Here is a 27,536-nt window from a genome sequence, read left to right as displayed (position 1 = left end):
TTTATTGGGGAATTGAGTCCATTGATATTAAGAGATATTAAGGAAAAGTAATTGTTGCTTCCTGTTATTTTTGTTGTTAGAGTTGGGATTCTGTTCTTGTGACTGTCTTCTTTTAGGTTTTGTTGAAGGATTACTTTCTTGCTTTTTCTAGGGCGTAGTTTCTTTCCTTGTGTTGGTGTTTTACCATTATCCTTTGAAGGGCTGGATTTGTGGAAAGATATTGTGTGAATTTGGTTTTGTCATGAAATAATTTGGTTTCTCCATCTGTGGCAATTGAAAGTTTTGCTGGGTATAGTAGCCTGGGCTGACATTTGTGTTCTCTTAGGGTCTGTATAACATCTGTCTAGGATCTTCTGGCTTTTATACTCTCTGGTGAGAAGTCTGGCGTAATTCTTATAGGCCTGCCTTTATATGTTACTTGACCTTTTTCCCTTACTGCTTTTAATATTCTATCTTTGTTTAGTGCATTTGTTGTTCTGACTATTATGTGTTGGAAGGAATTTCTTTTCTGGTCCAGTCTATTTGGAGTTCTCTAGGCTTCTTGTATGTTCCTGGGCATCTCTTTCTTTAGGTATGGTAAGTTTTCTTCTATAATTTTGTTGAAGATATTTGCTGGCCCTTTAAGTTTAAAATCTTCATTCTCATCTACTCTTACTATCAGTAGGTTTGGTCTTCTCATTGTGTTCTGTATTTCCTGGATGTTTTGAGTTAGGATCTTTTTGCATTTTGCTTTTCCTTTGATTATCATGTCCATATTCTCTATGGAATCTTCTGCACCTGAGATTTTCTCTTCCATCTCTTGTATTCTTTTGCTGATTCTTGCATCTATGGTTCCTGATTTCTTTCCTAGTGTTTCTGTCTCCAGAGTGTCTCCCTTTGGGTTTTCTTTATTGTTTCTACTTCCATTTTTAGATCCTGAATGGTTTTGTTCAATTCCACCACCTGTTTCGTAGTGTTTTCTTGTAACTCTCTAAGGGATTTTTGTGTTTCCTCTTAAATGCTTTTAGCTGTTTGCCTGTGTTTTCCTGTATTTCCTTCTTAAAGTCCTCCATCATCATAATCATGAGAAGTGACTTTAGATCCTTGTCTTGCTTTTCTGGTGATATGATGTATCCATGTCTTGCTATGGTGGGAGAGTTTGGTTCTGATGATACCAAGAAACCTTGGTTTCTTTTGCTTCTGTTCTTACGCTTGCCTCCTGCCATCTGATTTTCTTAAGTGCTTGCTGCCCTCACTATATCTGATTGGAGCCTGTCCTTCCTATAATCCCAGTTGATTCAGGGCTCCTCAGTCCAGCTTTCTCTGTGATCCTTTGTTGGCTCCTGTGAACCTGAGATTCTGTGTGTGTCAGAGTTCTTGGCAGTCAAGCCCCACTGAGACCCTCATATACTGGTGTGATCCAGTTCCTGCTATCCTGGGATCCTCTTGTCCTAAGATCCTGGGTGTGTTACAGTGCCTGGAAGTGGTGTCTCCCTTGAGGACTGTGGAGCTGTCTGGTCTGATCGAAACCCAGGTAAAACAGAACTGATCAAAAGGAATCTGAGCCTCTGGTTAGGAAGGGCTCTGGTGTCCTTTTTCCTGCTGTCACAGGCCCGTGACTATTGGATTTAAGCAGATGTTGTATTCCACTCACCAGTGATCCTAAGCTCAAGTAAAGAGTCTCTAGGGATCATGGGGGTGTCTGCTGACTCCGTGCCCTAGGTGACCCGGTGCTGGAGTCAATAGGTAGGGACTAGCAGAGGGTTTTTAATGCTGTTCCTGGCAAAGCCTTAGTTCAGCAGGGTCCCAGTCAAAGAAAACAATGATTTGAAAGAAAAGGAGCTTAAGGAGATGTGCCTTATATGTTTTGTGGCAATCTCTTTATAGATTAGGCTGGCCTTGACCTTTAGTCCTTCAGTGCAGGCAATATATGCATGCATTACATGCCTGTTAAACGGTTTGGAATTGTTTCACATTCTCCCTTCCTTTGCATGGTGCATGGGTATATTCATACATGCCATGGAGGTCAGAAGACAATGTAAGGGAGTGACTTCCTTCCTTCTACTATGGGTTTGAGGGATTGAATTCAGGTTGTTAGGCTTGGCTGCAGGTACACTTGCCTGTCTAAGTTAGTCTTAAATTTTATATTAAGAACTTTGCAACTTTGGAATTTTTTTACAAATTTTTTTTATTGCCTTTAACATTCACCATACCTGTGCCTCTTAGTTTTGTAGGTCTGATTAAGTAACAACTGTTTTTCATATGATCTTCAGTTGCTGTTATTATTTCTTAATTATTGGCATAATATCTGAGTTGTATAACATAGTTATAGGCAACTGAACTTTCCATAGCTGAAAGCTAGCAAATTTATAACTTAAGCAGCCAGGTGTGGTAACATACAGCCTTCGTTCCATCATCTAAGAGGCTGAGATAGGGAGATTGTCAGTTTCAGGGATTCAGGTACTACAGAGTGAAGCTGCATCTGTCACTTACATAAAGTCAATATTGTCTTTAGATTAAAAGTTTCATTGTCTTAAACTGTGGTATTGATAGATTACGTGCACTCCTGACTTGAAGGTGTGCCGGAAATAGTGACCTGCAAAACAGGAATGCATTTAGAAAACATGTTTCCCCTACCCTTGAGATTACTGTTTGTCAGAAATGAAAAGTATAACAAAAGGAGCAGTTTTATTCTCTTAGTAGGTAATGTAGATATATTACTTTTAAAATATTTTGGAATTTTATTAAAAAGAACATATTGATACTTAGGAGATGGCTCAGTAGTTAAGATAGCTGGCTGCTCTTCCAGAGGACCTGAGTTTAGTTCCCAACTCCCTCACAACTCAGAACTGTGTTTAATTCCCTCCTCAGGGGAACCATTGCTCTTTTCTGGCCTCCATGAGAATTGTATACATGTGGTTCATAGACACACAAATGACAAAACACAGACACATAACAAAATGAAAAGTAAAATAAAAGAACATATTGTTATTTACTACTTGGCTGTGTTTTCTGAAGCAAATTAATTTTTAAAAGTTTTATATAAAGAGATTTGGAAACTTCACATTTGTTCCTACCCCAAGTAATTAATTAAGAGAAGAAAAATTTTGAAGCTGTTATCAGTTTACAGCAAAGTTGAACAGAAGGTACAAAGATTTCTCAAATTTTTTCTGTGCCCATATTCTCATAGTTTCAAACGCTATCACCCTCATCTACCAGAATGGATCATTTGTTTCAATTGATTAATCTGAATTAACACATTATTACTCTACATATCTACATTAAGAACAACTCCTACTATATATTCTATGAAATTTGTCAAATTTATATTTACCTATCATCATAATGTCATACATAATGTCATACAGAATATGCTAACTGCCATAGAAATTCTGAGCTCCACCCATTCATCCTCCTCTCCTCAATCCCTGGAAAACTACTAACTTAAAAAAAAAAAAAACCCAAAAAACCTATTTTACCTTTTCCAAAATGTTATGTGAGTCAGACAACATAGACTTTTTTTTCATTCTAGTTTCTTTCATTCTAGTGCCTTTTAGCTTCCTCGGGGTTTCATGACTTGAAAAGGATATTTCTTTTTAATGCTTTTCCATTGCATTGATATCCCACCATTTGTTTATTTGGCTTATTAAAAGACATCTTCAAAGTTTTTGCAATTATGAATATAGCTGTTATGAACAACCATTTTATGGAGACATAAAATTTCAACTTCTTTGGGTAAATAATAAGCAGTGTAATTGTTGTTTGTAAGATTATGTTTCATGTGATGATCCATTGACCAAATATCTTTTAAAGTGGTTATATCACTCGTAGCCTCTAGCAGTGATAAAGACAGTTTGTTTCATATTTTTCTTTGCATTTGGGGTTGTCAGTGTTTTGGACTTTGAGTATTTAATAAATGTATGTTATAATTTGTATTTCTCTAATATAGAATGAGAAGTATCTTCCTGTATGTGTTTGGTATATGTTTGCTCTCTGGCTTGATGTATTTGTTTTCTTGCTGTATTTAAAGGTCTCCTTATTTTGTGTTGCAGTTTTTTGTTTTGCTTGTTATCTTATCAGCTCCACCATTTTGAAGTATTTTCTGCCCACCTGGCTTATCTTTTGGTTCTCTTTTATTTTATCTTTTAAAGGTTTATTTATTATTTATAAGTACACTGTAGCTGTTTTCAGACACACCAGAAGAGGGCATCAGATCTCATGATAGATGGTTATGATCCACCATGTGGTTGCTGGGATGAACTCAGAACCTTTGGAAGAGCAGTCAGTGCTCTGAGCCATCTCTCTCCAGCCCATCTTTTGGTTCTCTTAACAGTGTCTTTTCACGAGTTAGAAAAAAATGATTAATTTGCATATGTTTTTTAAAATGGATTTTGCTTTTTGTTTTCATCTTTAAAGTCACCATTAAATCCAAGGCTATTTAGAGTTTTCTTATGTTTCTTTTAGTTGTATTGAGGCAGTTTTCTACCCTCCTCCAAGAATGGAGTCAGGAGACAAGAAAGACGCAGTGAAGACCAATGGAATGTACTTTATTTTTGATTTGGGTCTAACAACCTTAAATGGGATAGAAACAAACTTAGAACAGATTCCCATGGAGGATTTAAATGAAACAGTTTTGAACTTTGAATAGTGGTAGAATGGTATTTCTCATGGCTTGAATGAGATGTCTCCCATAACCTCTGACATTTGGATACTTGGTCCCCAGTGGAGCTGTTTGGGAAGTTTAGGAGGTGTGGCTTTCCTATAGGAAGTGTGTCACTGAGGAACAGACTTTGGTAGTTTAAAGACTCAGTTGCTAGTTTGTTGTCTATGCTTCCTGCTTGCCGTTTCTGCCATCAGATCTACTGCTTTCCTATCATAAAACAGTCTGGAATGGTAATCCCAATAAAGCCTTCCTTCTATAAGTTGCCTTGGTCATGGTGTTTTATCACAGCAATAGAAAAGTAACCAGTACACCACCAGAAAGCTGTTACAGTTCTGAGAAATGTGATAGCTTAAAAGCTCTCAGGGTTTTGGGGGTGCCAAAAATAAGCAGTTGCTTGTGGAGTAAATTTACAGCTGAGGGAGTAGCAAGTTTTGGAGGCTGCAGGAATGAGTTCCTGTCTACAGCTGAAGTTTGTAGCATTACAACTTGAGGCAAAAATGAGCCTCTCTGTGCCTCTGGCTCAGTTCCGGAAGCTGGACCAACCAAGCCTCCATGGCCTGTCCTCAGAGTCTTGCGTTAGGTTCTCCTTTGCCAAAGAAATAAGCTGGCCGAGTGACAGGCAGTAGTCAGTAGTCTTCAGTCAGGAGTACCTGGGGATGCTGTAGGGTGAGGTTGGGGGCAGGTGCATGGCCAGGCCATACAATCAGGAGCAGGGTGAGTCTACTTCTCTTCCTGTGTCTATTCTGGCTGCAGTTATATGCCTGTGTTCTGAAGTTGGAATTTATAATGTGTCAGGTGTCTGTGATTCCTGATTGACAATGGTAGGCATGCAAATAAAGTAAAAAAATGAGATCAGTTGGGGAAGAATTGTCCAATCTGTGGGACTGGAGAACTCTAGGGTCTCCAAAAGATACAGAAGTTCAAAGTCAGATCTGTCTATCCCTATAGAGGTAGGGGAGAAAGTTTTGTTCTTTGTTGCCCTTCCCCTGCTGTTTGTTACTTTTTGTGTCTTTGGCAAGACTACTTTAGCACTCTACTCTTTGTTGCTGCTTTGGTCTGTTGATGTATTAGTGTGATTGATTAATGAATGGGTTTTTAAATGTTGAGCAAGTTGGTGTTCCTGTGATAAATTCCAGTTGGTTGTAATGTGTGTGCTGGGGAGTCAGCATGTGGGGGGCGGGGGATAAGAAAGGCTAGTTGAACTTTCTAATGTAGTGAAGTAGCCTAGAGACTAGGAACACTTTGGAAAGCATTTTGTTCCTTTAGTCTGTAAGGGAAATGGTTCTTTTGGTGTTTGTTCTGGGGTGGGTGTACTTCCCAATTACCAGAGGAATGCTGGCTTTTGTCTAGTCACAAGGAAATGGAGTTTCCTTTAGACCTGACAGAATATTGTTGGATTTGATTTGCCTACATTGTTTTGAAGAATTTTTTGTTTATGACAGATACTTACTTGTGCTTCCTTTGTACTGTCCTGGTTTGGTCTGGTCTAGACTGGTTATAGTAGGTTTGATTTTACAAGTTTGTAGAGAATTGCTCTAATTTTTTTATTATATATTTTTGTGATTGTAGTATAATTATATCATTTCTTCCTTTCTTTTCCTCCTTGTAACTCCTCCTATATTCTCCTCCCTTATTTTCTTTCATTTATATTACATGCATATTTAACAGGGCTATTTTTGTTGCATAAATAAATAAATAAGGGCTGACTATTTGATATTGGACAGCCAATTGGTATGGTCTTTCCTGGGGAAGACTTTTTCTTCTATTCAGACTGCCTCTGAGGAGAGAAAGATTGAGGCCTTGTGGTCTTTCCCATGTATTAATCATGTTTGTTGTTGTTGTCCTTGAATAGCTCATAATTTAGTCATCATGTTGATGAGACTTTATAGGTATAGTTTCTGGCATTATGGGAAAGATTATCTTACAGAACACTCCCTGAATTTGCTGGCTTTTACAATCTTTCTGCTCCATTTTTTACAATATTCTTGAGCCTTTGGTGTAGGGTGTCTTTCATAGATATATCCCACTATAACAGTCTCTGTTGCAAAGAGAAGTCTTCTTGATGCGAGTCGAGGACTATACTTGGATTGCTCCAAGTGTCTTTTCTTTTAATATATATTTTTAATTTATGCATATTTTTATCTCTGTGTATATGCCAGATGTATGAAGGTGCTCATAAAGGCTAGAAAAAGGTGTTGGATCTCCTGGAATTAGATTTACAGACAGTTGTGAGCTGTTCAGTGTGAGTGCTAAAAGACAAACTGAGGTTCTCTGGGAGGGCAGTGTGCACTATTAACCACTGAGCCATCTCTCTGCCCCATTAATGGTTTATAACTTTTATGTGTATGTATATATCTAAGTGCATGTCTTTGTGAGTTTATGTTCACCACATGTGCATAAGAGTCAGTGGAAGCTACAAGAGGATGTTAGCTCCCCTGGAAGTGGAGTTACAGTGAATTGTGAGCTGTCATATGGGTTCTGGAAACAGAACCTTGGCTTCTCCAAATATAGCAGTCTTAACTATTTCTCCAGTCCCAAATTGCTATAATTTCTTCCTTAAATTATCAAGCTATCTAGACATGATACTTTGTTTTGGAAGTTTAGTTATTATTGATCAAGTTTCTTTAGCAGATCAGCCTTTTCCCCTGGTCTGTCTGATGGAACTACATGGTAGGTTCTGACAAAAATCACACCATGTAATAACAGATCTCACATGGGAAGTTTATAAAAAGGGAGGGGAAAGAAGAGATGGAAAAACATGGCTTTTTATCAGGCTGTGTAGCATGCACAAGAGGACATGTGACAGGGGTGATAATTTGTCGCCTCTGGAAAGTTAATGATGACGTGTCTTAATGTCACTTTATCCCTTGAAAGTTGGCTAAGAAGATGCCTAATAGCAGACATTGTCATGCTGTCCCTTTTGGCTGTCTGGAGGTGCCTGATTGCTAACACTATCTCTTATGTGAGTTTTGAAGATTCTTTCTCATTATATTCATTGCATTTTGACTATCAAATAGTGGATATAGAATTGATTATGCTATATTTCTTTATTGCCCATTTCACTTCCATGGAGTCTTTTATGATCTATCCTAATAGTGTGTGTGTGTGTGTGTGTGTGTGTGTGTGTGTGTGTGTGTGTGTGTTTCCTTTTCTTTTTTTCCTGATTACCATTTGGGCTTCAAGCTTATGAGTGTCATGCCTCTTTCTAAGGAATCCTGGTTTGGTTTTGCTGTTCTTTCTTTATTGCTTTCTTATTTTCAATTTTGTTGATTTTTTTTTTTATTACTTTTGGGTTTACGTGGTTTTTGTTGTTTTGGTTTGTTTTGGTTTGATTTGGTTTTTGCTCTTTTGTTTGTTTGTTTGTTTTTTCCTAGTTTACTAAGGTAGAAATACAAGTGATCCTTACTGATGTTCTGATAATTAGTTTTTTGGTATCTATGGGACATTAGTTCTAAGGTGCCTATGGATACCAAGATGAAAAGATACCCAAGTACTTTATAAAATGGGGAAGTATTTTCATATAGTCACTGCATATCTTCTCACATAGTTTAGACCCATTCAGTATGACGTATATTACCTATATAATGTATTATATAGAGAGTGTTGCATTACCTATAACATAACTCCTTTGTTGTTACTATACTACATATTCTTGTTTACAGACTAAGGACAAGGAAAAATAAATGTAATGTTCATTATATATGTAAGTTGTTTCTGTAGAAGTAATTTAGTCTACCCTTGGTTAATTGACTCCACAGATGCATAACAGGCCAATGATGTATTTATTCATTATTCCTAGCTTTTCTTTGAGAGATGTTTTGTTATATCCCACAAGATTTAATTAATTGTCTTTTAATTTTTGTCTAGTTTGGTGCATTTAGCAGTGTGTTGTTTAACATTCAAGTAGTTTGGGATTTCACAACCATCTCTATCTTGGATTTCTAGTTTCATTCCACTATGGTTTGAGAACAGCATTATATGATTTGTGTATCTATAATATAAATAAGGAGCATGAGTTCTGATTCCTACATATTCTGCCACATTTCTTTATGCCATATCTTATTTTTTTAGCTATCTTGGCTATAAAATGGTATTGCATTTTAAATAGGTTGTTTTCTCAAAATAAACATGATTTCTTTCCTTGTGGACATAGTCAAGGAACATGGAACAGAGTACTGTGTATTTTCTTACAGATGTTCTAGTTGGTCAGATGGAGAATATAAAACAAATTTAAGTACTGTTTGAGGAAAATAGGATTCTCATGAAAATTATAACTTCCCAGTATAGTTAATAGCTTTTGGCAAATAATGTATTTCTGAGTCAATTTACTACATACACATAGAACAGCTTTTCAGCCTTTGCTAGCTAGTCAGGTTTCTTAGGTACTCACTGAGTTAATCTGCAACATTGCTACAACTTTAATTACACAGTATTGTCATATACTTGTTCTTGACCTACTACTCAGTCTTCGATGGTCTCCTTTGTTTCTGTGAGACTTTGCTACATATTAAGAAGGGAAACCCTGTCTACACCAGTTTACTTAGCTATCAGAACTATTATTGCTCCCATATCTACCGGCTAGTTTACTTTGGTATTTCTTTTGTTCTTGTATCACTAAGGTTTCAGTGAATTATAGGAGAGGAATATCAGGGAATGATGAGTAAATCAAGCATTTTTAAGGTAAAAAATATTCTGACCATTGTTTCGTGAAGCAAACAGAAAAAATGAAGGGAAAGAACTTCTTATTTTAAAAACAAGTGTTGAAGATAAGCATTAATTAATTACTTAATGAAAATTTCCTGAAACAGGAGAATTTAGGAAAAGAGGAGAGAATTTAGAAGGGGAAAAGCATAATTCTTATTTAATATGAAAGTTTTGGCAGTTAGGTGACTTTGAAAGGTGCCTAGAGTCAATGTCAGTGCATGCAGAAGTAGTAGCTGATGGTACAAACTATCCTAAGGATATCGAAGACCTTCATTTCACCCGTGGTCACTGTAGTCTTCCTGCAGTTAAGAAATTAGGTATTCCTTCTTTGAAGAGAGAAAACAAAGGGCCAGAAGAAAAAAGTCAGTTTAGTTTATAACAAATGTGCTAACCAGCCCTGCATATTGGCCTATGGTACCAAGTGATAGTTCTACAGCTACAAGAACCACATAACTACTATAAATTGAGTTTTTGTACCACAATCCTTTAGATAGGATCCAACAAGTACACTCAGTAGGTGGGTATGAGAGCCCAGGCATCCAGAGACATATATAAAATACCAGATTGGGCACATGCAAGTATGACAGTTTTCTTTCTTCACAGAAGGGCTACATGCAGGGCACTGATGAACAAGGGGGGGGGCACATTCCAGCTCCTGCAAGCAGCAGAACTCTGCAGATGTCTGGAGTGGATCAATGTATGACTATATTGCCTTCAGGGCTCTATCTAGGGACAGTTGCTAAGGCCCTGAAGTGTTCCCCCTTACTACCAGAAACAGACTGGCTACAGTGAGCTATCTTTTTTGTTTTTTGTTTGTTTGTTTGTTTTCCTTTAAAATGAGAGGTTTTACATTGAGGCACTGAGAATGACCCGCTTTTTACAGGATGGATCCCCTGAATACAGTGCATCTGGTGTCATCTTTTCAGGTGGATTGTTGATAACTTCTTTACAGCACTCAGGACCTCCTTTGATGTGGTCGAGGATCCATTTTGGTTATGCTGAGCTGGTAACTTTCTTAAGTACCATTTTTGGTTGCTTTCAAAATATTTGATTGGCTGGTTTGGTTGCTTTGAGAACATTCTGATGTAGATATTTGATTTGTTTTCTTTGCTTTTAGATCTCTGAAAACATTTTGGATTGGGCTTTTTAGCTTGTTTTCAGTATTTTGTTCAATTACTGAATTTTGAAAACATTTTGGTTTTTGTCTTATTTTTTGTTATCTTTGAAATGTTTTGATTTCTTAATAGTTGGCCTTTGTTTCCTGACACTCCTCCTCAAATGCACAATTCTGCATTTTTCTGCTGCTTCTTCTGCAACCTTGCTAGGCTTTTAGCTTAGGATTTTTAAGAGGGCCTAGTAAGAAAGAAATCAGGCAAAGATCTGGCAAGGTCACCAGAGATAAAACAAAAGTTTAAGTTAAACTTTAACTCCATTTACTCTAGTTAGAGATATCCAAGCATTTTGTTTAATTCTTCTTATCCAAATTATGTGAAAGACAACATCTAATACTAATATTCATGATGTTTTATACTTTACTGATGCTTCTTGACTTAATTTGAATCTGAAATATTCTATAGTACAATTGACTGGGATTGAAAATTAAATGATATCTTAGTAATATGAAGAAGAGACAATATGATAATAAGTCCTTTTAAATGTACTATTTCTAATCATTTAAAATAAATAAAGACAGCTCATCAAATGCAAATAACTAAATATAGAGGGAAGTATATACTCAATCTTATAAATTTTGCTTATTTTAGACAATTTTAAACATTTGTTTATCTAGGCCAAACTATGTTCATGATTATTTCATTTTATATACAATAATCTGTGTCACATATAACTATAATGTTGGTTAGAGAGGATGTAAAAAAATTCTAATGTGGACCATGATGACTAGTTTTGATATGATCCAGAAGTTTCTTTCTTAATGGCTTTTACCAGCTGTTCCTCTCTCCTGAAGACTGTTTGTTGTCTTGCCTACTATTCAGTCTCATATAGGAATGAGATTCCTAGCGATGATGGACCTTATAATGTTTACTAAATAACATGTGGCTCCTGTATACATATAATATGATGCTTGGCTAACTGGGTGAGGTCTGAATGAAGAATTATGACAAGAAGCTGCATATGGCTATGAACAAAACTTATGTAAGGAATCTATCTGTAGAGACTGATTGGCTAATTAGAATTTTAGTACTGTGGAGAGACTGGGATGTTCTATGTTCAGAAACTAATTATCTTGGGATGAGTTCTGGCCCTCTGGAACAGCCATTCCTTGCCACCCTCTGTATTGGCACTAAAATCTTGTAATCATATATATGTGTGTGTGAGTGTGTATGTATGTATGTATATGTATATATGTGTGTATGTGTATATGTACATATATACATATACATACATACATACATACACACATATTTTTTATAGTTTAAATATAAAACTTAATATTTTAATATTAACACTATTAACAATAAAATAATCATACAGTATATTTATATATATTATATGATAGAATATATTATATACTATGTATAATATACTGTATTACTATGTAATATATTATTACATTATATAATAATAAAATATTTTAAAATATTAATATTAATAAAATAAATTAAATTAAAAATATATAAATAAAATGTCCATAAATAAAAATATCTCATATAGTTTGTTGCTACTTGAAGAGAGATTTTTAAATTTGTCATTTGTTACTGTACTGGGTAGCTTTGTGTCAACTTGACACAGCTGGAGTTATCACAGAGAAAGGAGCTTTAGTTGGGGAAATGCCCCCATGAGATCCAGCTGTGGGGCATTTCCTCAATTAGTGATCAAGTGGGAGAGGCCCCTTGTGGGTGGGACCATCTCTGGGCTGGTAGTCTTGGATTCTACAAGAAAGCAGGCTGAGCAAGCCAGGGGAAGCAAGCCAGAAAAGAACATCCCTCCATGGCCTCTGCATCAGCTCCTGCTTCTTGACCTGCTTGAGTTCCAGTCCTGACTTCCTCAGTGATGAAAGTGTAAGCCAAATAAACCCTTTCCTCCCCAACTTGCTTTTTGGTCATGATGTTTGTGCAGGAATAGAAACCCTGACTAAGACAGTTACCTCAATTGAAATGACTAAACACTTAAATTTTATAAATATTATATATGTTTTATTAACTTGTATCAGCCTCTTAAGTGATTTGCTTAACCGGCTACAGTTTAGATTATTTTTGTCTTTTCAGAGCTTTCAACCTTTTTCAAAATATTAAAAAATTCCTAAACAGATACCAAAGTAAATGTATTCTTACTGGCTTTATGAACTTGAGGATGATTTTTTAGAATTAAGTGCTTCTTCTGATGATTCTGTTCTTTTTATTATGTTTGTGCTACTTAAATAAATGTTCACACACAAATGTGTACATATGTTTGAATAAGAATAAATTTTAATGACTTTAAATTTTCTCTCAAAAAAGGGGATAGTAAGATTTCTGCTGTCTTGTTTATTCTCTTAGACACTATTGAAGTATATAGAATTATATCCAAAGTGTCTGAGTGCTACATTAAATTGAAACTAGGAAATGCCTCCTCTTGTCCTTCCTTGTGTCTATGCAACCCAAATCAGTGTAGCCTCTCCACAGATACTCACATGGGCTAATGGTTAAGAGAAAGTATATGAATAAAAGAATAAGTGATTTTAAAAAAACCTGCAAGAGATTGTGAGGTTGGCATGGTGAATAGTCTGTGTACTGCTCTTCTTTAATATGCTGTTTACATACGGCAGTTGTTTAAAATAACTACAAACTGTTTTATGTTTCCTTTTGCTATGATGAAACATGATGATCAACAAGCAATTTAGGGCCTCTGGTTACTGAGCACCCAAGTGGTATCAAGTTTGGGTTGCACTCATAGAGTAGGTCTTAATCATATATTGGTTGGCTGACCCCACAAGCTTTGTACCACTATTGCCCTAGCACATCTTGTAAACAGTATAGCATTGTAGATCAGAGGGCTTGTGCCTGGCTTGCTACTTGCATTTCTCTTTTGGTAATATGCAGCGTACCTTTGTGTACCAATGAAGCTAGGATGTAGTAAAGGCTTGACATAGGCACCAGCTCAACTTCTCTGTTTAATGAGTTCTGTTGATGTTGTCTTCAGCATTGAGGCCTTGATGTCAGTTTGTGGAGAGAAATCTTTATAGTCTTGGCAACTGCCTCGGTTGTTTGGGAATCACCATGTTGTTTGAATAACAGCTTAGTTAGATGTAATCCTGTTCCAGTACCAGATTTGTTTGGTGATAAGATTGCCTGCTAGGACTCTATCTTCTCATTATTTGATTTAACTTTGATTGCCTTTGTATATGTATATATTTTAGGACATGTCTGCTAAATATGGTTTTCATACTACCCCTCAAATGGACTTTAATTTTAGCTGTCTCTCCCCATATTCTCTCCCTCAACTCCTCCTCAACTCTTCCTCATCCCCACTCAATCATCCCAGTCCAACTATTTCCCCATCCATCCATAATTATCTCTTTGATTTCCCTTTCCTTATAAGATCTATATGTACCCTCTTTCGTACCTACCCTCTATGGTACTTTGTATTGTAGCTTAGTTATTATAGACAATGCTTAGTATCCACATACAAACAAATACATGCCATATATATCTTTCTAGGTCTGGGATACCTCACTCAGGGTGTTTTTTTTTTTTTTTTTTTTTACTTCCCTGCTTTCATCCATTTGTCTGCAATTTTATTATGTATTATGTAATTGTTTTAATGACTGAATAATACTCTATTGCATAAATATATCACATTTTTCTTTACCCATTCTTCTGTGAAGAAACATCTAGATTGTTTCCAATTTGTGGCAATTATGAGTAAAGAAGCAATGACCATATTTGTATTTTGTATCTTTGTATTTTGTTGAAGCATCCTTTGGGTATATGTCTAAGTGTAGTATAGCTAGGTCTTGAAGTAGATCGATTCCCATCTTCTTGAGGAACTAACACGCTGATTTCCATAGTCTATGTACAAGTTTGGGGAGCCAGTCAAAAAGATTGATGCTGGAACCACAGTCAGGCTAGGTCTAAGGTAGGGAAAGGTGAGACTGGATTGATAACCCTGATATTACCTGAGTCTGTCAGGAAAGATCCTGGTGGGCTGGGTAGGCCTAGCAAGCTTTCCCCTAGGGAAAAGAAGCCCAGGATTCAGTAATGCCAGCAGATGGGTCCATTGATAATGGATGAGACCTCGGCCATTCTGACAGTTGTAAAATGAAATCTCAAAGTAGTTTTAATTTTCATTTCCATGATGGCTAAGGATGTTAACCATTTCTTTTAAATTTTCTCAGCTATCTGAGTTTCCTCTTTTGAAAAAGCAATTTAGATTTGTATCCCGTTTTCATTTTTCTCTTCTTCTTTTTTTTTTTTTTTTTTTGTAATTAAAAGGAGATTCTTCTCTCATAATACATCCCAACCATAGTTTCCCCTCCTTCCACATCTCCTAGCTTCCCTCTCACTTCCCCTCTGCCCCATATCTACTTTGCTTCTGTTTCTTTTTCAGAAAAGAGCAGGCCTCCAATTGTCAACAACTAAACAAGACAAAACAAGATACAATAAGTCAAAGGAAAAAATCCTTCGAGGCTAAACAAGATAACTTTTTTAAAAATGATTTTATTGGATATTTTCTTTATTTACATTTAGAATGCTAACCCGAATGTCCCCTAACCCCCCCCCCCAACCTGCTCCCCTGCCCACTCACTCCCACTTCTTGGCCCTGGTGTTCCCCTGTACTGGGGAATGTAAAATTTCCAAGACCAAGGGGCCTCTCTTCCCAACAATGGCTGACTAGGCCAACTTCTGCTATATATGCAGCTAGAGACACAAGCTCTGGGGGTACTGATTAGTTCATATTGTTGTTTCACCTANAGGGTTGCAGACTCCTTTAGTTCCTTGGGTAATTTCTCTAGCTCCTCCATTGGGGTCTCTGTGTTCTATCCTATAGATGACTGTGGGCATCCTCTTCTATACTTGTCAGGCACTGGCATATCCTCACAAGAGATAGCTCTATCAGTGTCCTTTCAGCAAGATCTTGCTGGCATATGCAGTAGTGTCTGAGTTTGGTGGCTGATTATGGGATGGACCCCCAGGTGGAGCAGTTTCTGGATGGTCCATCCTTTCGTCTTAGCTCCAAACTTTGTCTCTGCAACTTCTTTCATGGATATTTTATTCCCTATTTTGGGGAGGAATGAAGTAGCCATGTGTTGGTCTTCCTTCTTGATTTTCTTGTGTTTTGGAGATTGTATCTTGGGTATTCTAGGTTTCTGGGCTAATATCCACTTATCAGTAAGTGCATATCATGTGAGTTCTTTTGTGATTGGGTTACNTCACTCAGGATGANATCNTCCAGATACATCCATTTGCCTAAGAATTTCATAAATTNATTGTTTTTAATAGCTGAGTAGTACTCCGTTGTGTAAATGTACCATATTTTCTGTATCCTTTCCTCTGTTGAATGACATCTCGGTTCTTTCCAGCTCCTGGCTATTATAAATAAGGCTGCTATGAACATATTGGAGCATATGTCCTTATTACCAGTTGGAACATCTTCTGGATATATAACAAGACGAGGTATTGCTGGATCCTCCGGTAGTACTATGTCCAGTTTTCTGAGGAACCGCCAGACTGATTTCCAGAGTGGTTGTACAAGCTTGCAATCCCACCAGCAATGGAAGAGTGTTTCTCTTTCTCCACATCCTCGCCAGCATATGCTGTCCCCTGAATTTTTGAACTTAGCCATTCTGACTGGTGTGAGGTGAAATCTCAGGGTTGTTTTGATTTGCATTTCCCTGATGATTAAGGATGTTGAACATTTTTTTAAGTGCTTCTCAGCCCTTCGGTACTCCTCAGTTGAGAATTCTTTGTTTAGCTCTGTACCCCATTTTTTAATGGAGTTATTTGAATTTCTGGAGTTCAGCTTCTTGAGCTCTTTGTATATATTGGATATTGTTCCCCTGTCAGATTTAGGATTGGTAAAAGTTCTTTTCCAATCTGTTGGTGGCCTTTTTGTCTTATTGACAGTATCTTTTGCCCTACAGAATCTTTGCAATTTTATGAGGTCCCATTTGTCGATTCTTGATCTTACAACACAGGCCATTGCTGTTCTGTTAAGGAATTTTCCCCCTGTGCCCATTTCTTCGACGCTTTTCTCCACTTTCTTTATATATTTCAGTGTCTCTGGTTTTATGTGGAGTTCTTTGATCCACTTAGACTTGAGCTTTGTACAAGGAGATAAGAATAGATCAATTCTAAACAAGATAACTTAATAGAAGGAAAATAGTACCAAGAACATGCAAAAGAGTCAAAGATACACCTGCTCCCACTGTTAGGAGTCTCACAAAAACACTAAGCTAACAGCCATAGCATATATGCAGAAGATTTGGTCTGTACCCCATTTTTTTAAGTTGATTATTTGATTCTTGATATTTAGTGTTTGATTTTTGATATTTAGTCTTTATATATTTTGGATATTAGTCCTCTATTGAATATGTAGTTGGTAAAAATCTTTTCCCATTCTTTAGGCATTTTGTCCAAACGATGGTGTCTTTCGCTATGCAGGCTCTCAGTTTCCACTGTTTGAGCACCTGTAGCCATAACTGAAAGCTTAGTGTCTGATATTATCCTTTCTACTTATATGTTTAAGCCTGTGACATGTACATGGTTTTCATGATTTCCAGTATAATGTGGGAGTTTTTTTCAAAGCCTTAGCCTGCTAATTATCTGTATTAGTTACTTTTCCATTCCTGCATAAAGCAAGTAGCAAAGAAAGGCTTTATTTTGTTTTGTCTCAGTTCCATTGGAGATACAGTCAATCCATCATGACAAGGCAGGCATAGCAGCAGGCACTTGGCTGCCATGGAAGCAGAATGATCACATTTTGTCCTCATACAAAAAGAAGAGGGTGAGGGTGGCGAAGACCTCTGAGCCTTGTCCTAGTGATGTATTTTGTTCAGCAAAGTGTGACTTCCTAAAGATTCCATAGTTTACACATACAGTGCTGCCATGTAGGCAGCAAGTACTCACATTGTATAGCCAAACTACAATCTTTTTTTTTTTTTTTTTAAGACGACTTCTTCCAACTCTGTCCTATGTGACCACTGCTTATATTCATTCCCATTCATTGTAGGTGATTGCAGCAAATAGACTTTGCTCTAAATGTTTTAATGAATATTAGAGTCCAGAATGCCACTTCTGTATTCCCAAATTGTAGACATAGGTGAAAGAAAGGCAAGCCCTTGAGTCAGGCTTTTAGAGTTACCAAGCTAGTTAAAGTTCACAAGAATTCTTTGGTAGCAGTATACTGGCACCCTCTTCCCAGAACATGGGCTGATAGTATCTTGGTTACTGATGAAGGAGGCCCTGATACATTTGCTAAAATGTCATATCACTTATAACTGAACTGAGTAAGTTCTTTCTTCATTATAGTCCACTAACTAGAGAGGGTCTTTTTATTATTGCCAGATTTTTCGTTACATTTCAAGTCATTCCTCGACTTTTTTTTTTTTTTTTTTTGTCGTTTTTGTGTATGTATTTATTACATCTGTGAACTCCTGCCTGTAAAGTTTAGGAATTCCTTGATAAATCTCTTCATTTTCATTTAGTGTTATCAGCAATCTCAAGCCAATATTTACTTTTGATAGGGAGAAGAAATGGAACGATAGGTGCATGGTTATTTAACATGACCTTTATTTTCTCCTAAATATTGGGAAATTTTTATAGTAAACATAGGTAGTTATGTTAGTATTCATCTATATCAAAGATTAATGCTGATGCTTCTGTAAAATAGGAAATCTCACAAATGTTCATATCAGTAAGACTCACTTTTTATTAGTAAGTAAAGGAGGAAATATCACACTTGAAATTTCTAACCTGAATCCAGACAAGTCTTTAACTTAGCATTGGTTTGACTTGATTTTGCTACTTTATGAAAGCAGTCCATATTCAGTAGATAGATATTGTACTTTCAGTTTTTAAACTTTGATGTTTCCTTAGGCTAGCATTATGCAGTCATTATAGTCTCAGGATGTTAGGGCACAGCAGCCACATTTGTTGTTTGGCTATGCAAGTAAATACATGGTATTCAATGGTGTATTGTATAGCTATGCTGTGATGTTCCGTGTGTTTTTAAACTACATAGGAGAGATTTATCATGCTATGACCCTATCATATGTGTATAGAATAAGGAAGAAATCATTTGTTTGCTAATATTATTTTAGTTATGTGCTTTTTAAGCAATCTTATTTGAAAGAACAAGGATAGGAAGGTCTGAATGGCATTAGTTAATAGAATACATTTTTTTTTTCTTTTAACATACAGAGATGGGTAAAGAATTCTGGAAATAGTGAAGTTGAAGTACAAGGATCTCATCTTTATCCCTTATTCTAGTACTTACTTAACATTGAAAAATCGATATTTCATTTAACTGGTGTCTTTTGGTTATCATCTGTAAAATTATGAGACAAAACAGTCAGTCAGCCTGTTGCATTTCTATAACTTTTTGAGGCAGCAATATTCTATAGGAAAAGCATAGGTTTGGAGCAAATTGGTGTTCAATCACTTGTCAGTTATTTACATTTTAAGTGTAACATTTTAAAATGGCTATCATCAAGGAAGAAAAAAGGGACTAGATGCTGGCCTGGTTCAGCATTTATGCAATCTAGGACTTGGAAGGAAGAGGAAAGGTGATGGTGATTGTGAAGCCAGCCTGTGTTATGTAGCCACAGCTGGATAAGAACTTTAATGACTTTTCCCTTAGCTGTCAGATAATTAGCAATATCTGGCACTATAAAAGCCACCAAGCAGGAGAGATCTTCTGGCTTAGTTTTTACTTGATTTGTGTGATTTCTGCTTCCAAACTGTGTGGTACCTTTATTTCAATGGTAGTGTCTAACCTTGTAGTGCTGGTAAGGAACCAACATCAATGACAATGACCTGTATTGTTTGGGGAGCCTTTGAGGTGTTGTTGGTCCAGAACTCACTGAGTGGTACTCTATACCTGTTACTGGGATTTTTATGTAATAACCCATGGTCATTGGGGGGGAGACAGAATTCTACTTATGATGAATGCCTCTATTCTGTTATTATTTTAATTATATCTTTAATTAGCCTAGAAATAATACGTATGGTTTCTTCATAACTTACTAGTTTTAGTTATTAGCTTTCCCTTCCTAGCATCTCTGTCCTTCATTCCGTCAATCTCTTCTTTAAATCCTATTGCCTTTAAATCCCTAGTATTTCTTCCTTCTGCTTTTATACTGTATACGTTCTGTCCCACTCCCAACCCTGTTACAGACCTTTTTTCCCTTACTAGTGACCCTTTTCTAACTTTATGATCTCTATAGATATTCTAACTTAAATACACCACTCTGAAAATTCATGAGGATTATCCACGTCTGAAAAAACATGTAGCATTTGTCTTTCTGGTTGGATTACTTTACCCAGGATAATATCTTCTAGTTTTGTCCATTTTGCAGAAAATTTTAGTTTTCTTTATAGCTGAATAAAGTTCTCTATTTCTATTTAGCCCAGTGATATTATCTATTCATTAATTGATCAATAGTTAAGCTCATTTAATTCTCTAGTTGTTGTGACTAGAGCAGGAAGGAGCATGTGTGTGCAAGTATCTCTGTATTAGAACAGACTTTTTGAGTATATGCCTGGGAATGGCATACCATAATTCATTCTATTTTTAGTTTTGGAGACAAAGCCATACAGATTTCCATAATGACTATACTAGTTCTCATCCTCACTTATAATGCATAGTCTCTTCTCTGCATTCACATCAGACCAAGATCTTGTTACTCCCCTACCCCCTCCATCAGCTAAAAAGTAGATTCTCATGTTCCTACAGAGTATAGGCTATTCAACAAAATCAACAATGACAATAGGAGGGTGAAAAGTGAGAACTGAAGAATGGGACATAGTCACCAATAATGAAAACTATTACTTTAGTTTATTGACATTTTCTTGTGCTACTGCAACTAACTGATTTTGACAGAGCTTGCAAAAGTACACCTTGGAGAAAAGAGATCATCTCAAGCAAATGTGGTTCATAACATCCAGATAGGTTACTAATTGTTCATCCAAATTGATTTGGACCAGGAATAGATAACTAGAAGGGAAATAAATCACTTAGTACATCTCTGAAGGCAACACTATGTCACAGATACAGTCTTAGGACACAGTGGTTAGTCTTGAGTTATTTATAGCCTTTTGTAGACATCTGCCAGATGGCAGGTGATGGTGACACAAGAGTTACAATGAGAACTTGCTTATGGCCATTTGCATTTCAAGAAGTGATAGCAGAAGATGAGCCAGACATTGATGACATTAAGTTTCTGTGATATGGTATACTACTACATGGATATTTTTGATTTGTGGTATTTTGAAAAATAATCTTATGTAAATATTAAGCTGGTTTCCATTTCAGATTTAGATTGACTGATGTTTATGGGTTTATTTATGAAATAGTTCTAAAATTGCTTAAATACTTAATATACTCTTTCAAAATCTTAATACTATTTCCCCCCAACTTTAAATATAATCTCTTCTTGATTTTCTCAAAGACTGATCAATAAATTAAATTTCTTTGTTTTTAGCTAAATTATTCAAGTTTGTGGAATACTATATGAATCTTAAGACGATAATAAGGTGGCAATGTCTCGGGAACCTACTCCACCTCTGCTTGGAGATATGTCTACTAGTCCTGTTGCAGAAAGCTGGTGTTACACACAGGTACATACCATTAAAATGCATTTGCTGCTTGTCACATACATTTTCTAACGATGAGTATTACTGTAAAATTGTAAAGCAGTATGGCTTCATCATTCTCGCTAGAATGAATATTTGATTTGTGACAAGTTTAAAATGAGTATAAAAATGGTTTTCTCATCTTGTAGGTTAAAGTAGTGAAATTTTCCTACATGTGGACTATTAATAACTTCAGTTTTTGTAGAGAAGAAATGGGTGAAGTGTTAAAGAGTTCAACATTTTCTTCTGGCCCAAATGATAAAATGAAATGGTAAACATATTATATTTTTTTGTTAACTTTGTGTTATTGTTATTGTTGACCCTATGGTTATTAGTATAATTTTATATTAAATTAGTAATTAATTCTCAGTATAGTGGAGAAATGTAAAAAACTATGGGGTTATTTCAGAAGTGCTGTTGTGATATTAATTTGTAGGTAATTTCAGTATTGTCTGCCTTTTTTTTTTTTTTTTTTTTTNTTTATGCCAAATACTAAATTACTATAAATGACCTGTTGTTTTATTTTAGGTGCCTGAGGGTAAACCCAAAGGGATTAGATGATGAAAGTAAAGACTATTTGTCCTTATATTTGCTCCTAGTCAGCTGCCCAAAAAGTGAGGTTCGAGCTAAATTCAAATTCTCTCTTCTCAATGATAAAAGGGAAGAAACAAAAGCAATGGGTAAGTGATTGGCAAACTGGATGAAAACTTCTCTTCATACTTTATCTAGAAAAGTCTGAGATTATTGTCCTCTCTTATGTCTTAGTCCAAAGCATTTATCTTTGGCCATTATTTAATTTCACATTTCACATTCTAGCTTAGCTGTTTCATATGTTTTAGTTCCATAGACATATATAAGTAGTTAACAATAATATGAAAATTTAACTGCTTCATGACCTAAAATGATGTTGCATTTGTCACTTGGTTGCTGCTAAAACAGGGATCCTGGTATATGTCATCAGGAAAATGACTCCTCTCCCTTGCCTTTTTGCTGGACATTGCAAGGAAATGGAATGGCCTCATATTTTGTCACTAGATTTTTTTTTTTAAACAATTAATGAAAAGAAAGGAAATTTTCTCCTAGTCAGAACCTTTTAATTTCAGTGAAAACTCTTTACTTCAGAGCTACATAAGAAAAGAATGTTACAGAATATTTACAATGTGTTTAATAGGGTAATAGCCTATGAACTGCCACACTGAATTGTAAATACTTTCTTAGAAATGAATCAAAGAACCAAGTAACTTCATTACACATACAATTATTAATTTTTACATTTCATATGATGTGTCATTTAAAATGGAGTATTTCAGTTAAGGATCTATGCTGATTGTATAGATAATGATACATTGTTAAGAAATGTGTATTTCACAGCATACTCCCTAAAATATTTGAAACATCTTAGATATTTATTAAAACCTTTTACAAATTATACAGAAAGCATTTTGGGGGGAGAGGGCTTTTATCTATGGACGTTTACTTCATGAGATTATATTTATAAAATCCTGGGAATGGGAAGAGGCTTTTGACATTCTCACCAACTTGAGGTTTTCTATAACTCAGCAAACTTAAATCAATAGAATGTGTTTACCAGCAGTGCGTAAAGGATTTCTTAATGAATTAGAACATTTGGTTTTAAGGGGAGAAACAAGAAATTAGATATTTTAAATAAAGTTTTGACATTAGATGATGACTCTATGCCAATACCAGTATGATATGAATTTATTATTTACAGGTAACAGTGTATGTTTGTGTGTGTGTGTGTGTGTGTGTGTGTGTGTGTGTGTGTGTGTGTGTGTGAAATGAGAATGTGTGCTTGTGTATCTATGTGTGTCCTTTCCCTCTAGGGGATTTAATGGCTTTTCTTAAGAGATTCAGAAGCCTTAATTTAAGTTCTGTGGCTGTGGCTAAACTTTGAGGAACAATGAAATGGTTTAATTGTCCTTGACACATTTCTTCAGATGCCTTTTTTATACTTGTAGCTCATACATCATAGTGAATATTGTAGCTGTATTTTCTACATCTATATTTCTTTACTATTAAGAAAAAAAATATCTTTGATTCTTATTTGATTTAAACCTGTTTTCCACCAGAAAGCCAAAGAGCATATCGATTTGTACAGGGGAAGGACTGGGGATTTAAAAAATTCATTAGAAGGGATTTTTTGCTTGATGAAGCTAATGGTCTCCTTCCAGATGACAAGCTTACATTATTCTGTGAGGTAGGTATGTTTTTATTAACACGTAACTCCATGGTTTATTTATTGATGTAGAAAAAAGTGTGAACTGGGTTAATACAGAGTATAATTTTAAAATGAAAGTGATTGGTTTATTTTTCAAGGTTTCTTTTGTAAATTCATTTTTAGAAAAAGCTGACTAAAATAATATTAAAAATCAACATGATGTTTTATATTTTTGCAGTCTCTCTAGTTGTTTGCGTAGTTATATTACCACATACTAAATATATATCACTGTGTTTATTTAATATCTTCTTTATTTTGAATAATGCTGACATAGCCAATATTATAGATTGACCTGATACAACTTATTATGCACAGTTTATAGTTTGAATGAAAAATCATGTGGAAAACACTGGGACATCTTCAAGCTATTGGATTAACATAATCAAATCTGTGTTAATATTCTAAAAAACAAATCTGAGATTTTAATGATGTACATATATAATTTGGCATAAGGCTATATGCTTAATTTATATTCATAATACATCATGTTTTGAAAATTGTGAGTATTTCCTCTGCCAGGAATTTACTCTTATGACGTGTTGAATTTAGGTTTGGTTTAAGTCATTTTTATCTTTGGGTAGTTTTATTTATATAAAATCATGAAATTCAACTTTTGGAGTAAACCCAAGGGTTGCATTGTTTCCAGTACAATTTTATTGATAAAGTAGCAGATGAATTTCTTAAAATATCAATATACTTCAGCAAGTTAATGTGAACAGATGAATATAGTAACTTCCTTATCTACTGAATTAGCTAAGTCTCTGTAGTCAATGTATAAAAACTTCAAAATTACAAACTCTGTATTATACCATTCTGAAGTATGTATAGTAATCAAAATATGACCACAGAGAAATACATACATAAATTAACTGCATAATTCATTTGTTATAAATCAAATTATTGGGTTGTTTTCTCATCATTTGAATAGATAGAAGTTATTATACTATTAAATTTTGACCTTTAATGTAGACTCTTCCAGAATTTAAGAATTGATCTTAATTTGAAAATGTTAGTTTTTTTTTTTTTTTTTTTCAAATGTCAACGTAGAATTTAGTGGTCCTTTAACATTATTTGAGCTGGAAACACAATCAAACCAACTGGCCTGATAGTTTTGACTAGTGATTTAACCTTTTTTAGAAAATAATCTGCATTATAGAACTGAAATAATGTTTGTTAAAAGGTGTTTTTTCTGGGTGTATGTACTGGAACCTAGACAATTGATAAATTCAGAATTAAGGCTGAAATTAATTTTAAGATTATTCAAGTATGTGTGTTCTGTGTTCAATATGCTAAATAACACATCCTAGTGACCCATAAAACTTATTATGACATGTTTTTAAGGTAATCCCATTTTTAGATCTTGAAATGTGCTTTTCACTAGCCCAGACATTATCTTTTGGGCACTATCTTTAGTATAGATGGGCAAAATCACCTTTGATTAACATTCTCTGTGCCCTTCATCATTCCTTCCACTCCTCTCATGAATGCCCTTCATTCTACAGCATCTCCAACACTGCTTGCAGAAGAGGTGGAAGCATTGCACTGCCCTCCTAAAGAACTGGCACCTCCCCTCCACTGCAAGTGGTGCTGTAGACAGGTAAGGCAGCTGGGTGCTCCTCTTTCTGTGCAAGACATAGCTTAGTCTTGCAGTCTATGTAGTACAAGAACTAGATGAAAATCTCTAACAGTGTAAACAGCTCTGTTTCCTTTCTCCAAAATGATGCACAAACAGGAATTGAGAATAAGTTGGAGAAATAGAATACTGGTTAGAGTCACTCATATTTTGAAACCTTAAAAAAAATTTAAATAGTATTGATAGTCTACAGATCTATGACATTCCTTGAGAAACAGAGAAATATATATGTATAGTTAAAATAAATGAGAAGCTTTTAATAAAGCTGAACTCATTCTTTCCTAAGGACTCATAAAAAATTCCTATTGATAAGGTATCCTCTTTATAGGGCTGTTTAATACATTGTGGTAATGTGTAGAAGATTTTTTTTTTTTTAACTCATAGCTGTGAGAAATGAAAAGTTGATTACCCTGTTGCTATGACCAGAACTTTTAAAATGGGATCCTGAAACCCCCTAAGCTCTTACTATCTCCCTTTTCTAGGAGATATGCAAAACTGGACTTTTAAAAACATCTGCCTTTTGGAGTCAGTTAAGCAAGTAGTTGATTCTAGTGACAACATTGTAATACTGTGTGGGTTTAGAAACAGCTCCCTTTCCAATAGTTTTACAGGATTCAGGTTTTTAGAAGTTAGAGCAAGTGCTTTTCAGTCAAAGCCGAAAAGAAGAACTAGCTTTGTGAGCTAGGTTCATATTCAGTTATACCCCTCAAATGTTCATCTTCATTATAAGCTATGTTCTTAGGGTGAACCAATGGCAAGTTAAAAAAGAGAATTATCCTATGTGTTATGTCAGTAGAGAATCTCAGCCTTCTTCCTGAATTTTCTCTCTAGGTTCCATAAAGTTGTTCATTACCTGTTCTCGATGTTTTTATCGTGTCAAATTGTAGATATCACAACAGTGAGAGCCCATAACTTCTCAACTTTATTTAGGTCATTAATTTCTATTTGAATTGAAATGTGTGGTTGCTTTGATAGCACCAGATAGGTATGCAAGGACTACAAGTCCTTTACATCATGATTGCTTATAGAGAATATAGCTAGCTGGGCATCATTACCACAATGATAATGTCTGTTTTCTTATTCTTTTATATACTTATTTTATATATGATTGTTTGTCTTCTGCCAAGTTTTTATATTAAATATGTTAGTGTGGGGCCAAGGGAGATAATTCAGTATGAAATCACTTGCCATGCACATCCTTGATGAAACAAATAAAAAGGCAATTGTGATGGCACACGCACTTCCTCAGTAAATGAAAGGCTAAGATGAATCAGTTAGACTTGAGGTCTAACTACAAATAACATGATAACAAGCCGGATTCCTTCTAAATTCTCCTCTGACCTCTGCATTGATGGTATGACACTTGAGCACTTGCAGTTGCCACACACATGCATGCATGCATGCAAACAAATATGTTATATTGAATTCGAGACAACACATAGAATTTAAGAAATCTTTTCCTATATAAATTATGATCATATTTTTTATAACCACTGTATAGTTTATGCAGGTAATTAAACAATCCAGTTCTCTCTACTTGAAATTTTCAAGAGTAATTATTAATACAAGCAATTAAATACATTATATGTTAAAAATGATTGCTAAGTCGAATATGTATTGACATCAGCATATTCCATTTGTGTATCATTGTCTTTTGATAAATAGTAAAAATAGAACAATGAAGTAAAGATCAATGGAACATTTTTTCTCTTTGAAGTTACCAAAATTTTAGATACTTTGAATTATGGAAGTCTTAAGATAGAACCTTTGTTTATGGCTCTAAGAACATAATATTTTGGCCTCCATATTTAGAAAATAAGATTATTGTTATAAATACTTTTGTTCATAATTGTTAAAGGTAATAGTATAAGGTAATTTTATATATTAAAAATAACATGTAGTATAAAGACCTCAGGAATCTGGAGGTATATGGAGCCTTTTCTGGTACAGACTATCCATGTGATTTACATTGTTTTATTTAACATATGATACCAGTTTGAACTGTCTATAAGATAGAGTGAATGGATCTAATTACCTCTGTGCCACATGTACTTCCAATCTAATCTTGTCTAGCTTTTTCTCATAAATGTCTAATAACTTATTTGAAGCACACATTTCTACATACATATCAGGTATCTAAACCTTTTAAACAGGACCATGTATTTTTGCATGTTAATAATTTGCTCCAGTTTATCTGTTACATATTTTCATTTCTACATGGTTTATTATAATACATGTTTCCTGCCTGGTGTTTTGTTTTTTGTTTTGTTTTGTTTTGTTTTGTTTGAAGCAGGGCCCCTTACTGAACCTGGAGCTTCCTCATTTGGCTGGCCGGCCAGCAAACATTAGGAATCCTCCTCTCTCGGCCTTCCCAGTGTTGTGATTACACTTGCTGATGTAACATATTATTTTTTTCACTTGGGTATTGTAGATCAAACTCAGATCCTCAAGTTTGCACAGCAGATAGTTTACCGACTGAACCACCTCTCAAGCCTAGTGTGTACCCTTAAATTACATTCTCAAGAA

General features: G+C 35.3%; 1 protein-coding gene across 4 annotated transcripts in view; it reads left to right on the top strand.

Moving 5' to 3' along the window:
* The window catches only part of Spopl (speckle type BTB/POZ protein like), a 60,526-nt gene that overhangs the window by 5,572 nt on the left and 27,418 nt on the right, over window positions 1-27,536 (top strand). For 3 of the 4 annotated variants that reach the window (XM_029536410.1, XM_029536412.1, XM_029536409.1), the window contains exons 2-4: window positions 20,988-21,123; window positions 21,667-21,818; window positions 23,229-23,356. In XM_029536410.1, coding sequence (XP_029392270.1) covers window positions 20,988-21,123; window positions 21,667-21,818; window positions 23,229-23,356 — 416 coding nt within the window. Of the gene's footprint in view, window positions 1-20,987; window positions 21,124-21,287; window positions 21,410-21,666; window positions 21,819-23,228; window positions 23,357-27,536 lie in introns of all 4 variants that reach the window. The other variant, XM_021193328.2, reaches the window with a different exon arrangement.

Source organism: Mus pahari, chromosome 3 (genome assembly GCF_900095145.1).
Source record: "Mus pahari chromosome 3, PAHARI_EIJ_v1.1, whole genome shotgun sequence".
NCBI lineage: Eukaryota > Metazoa > Chordata > Mammalia > Rodentia > Muridae > Mus > Mus pahari.
The sequence above is the reverse complement of the archived record's forward strand: the minus strand, read 5'-3'. Positions and strand labels throughout refer to the sequence as shown.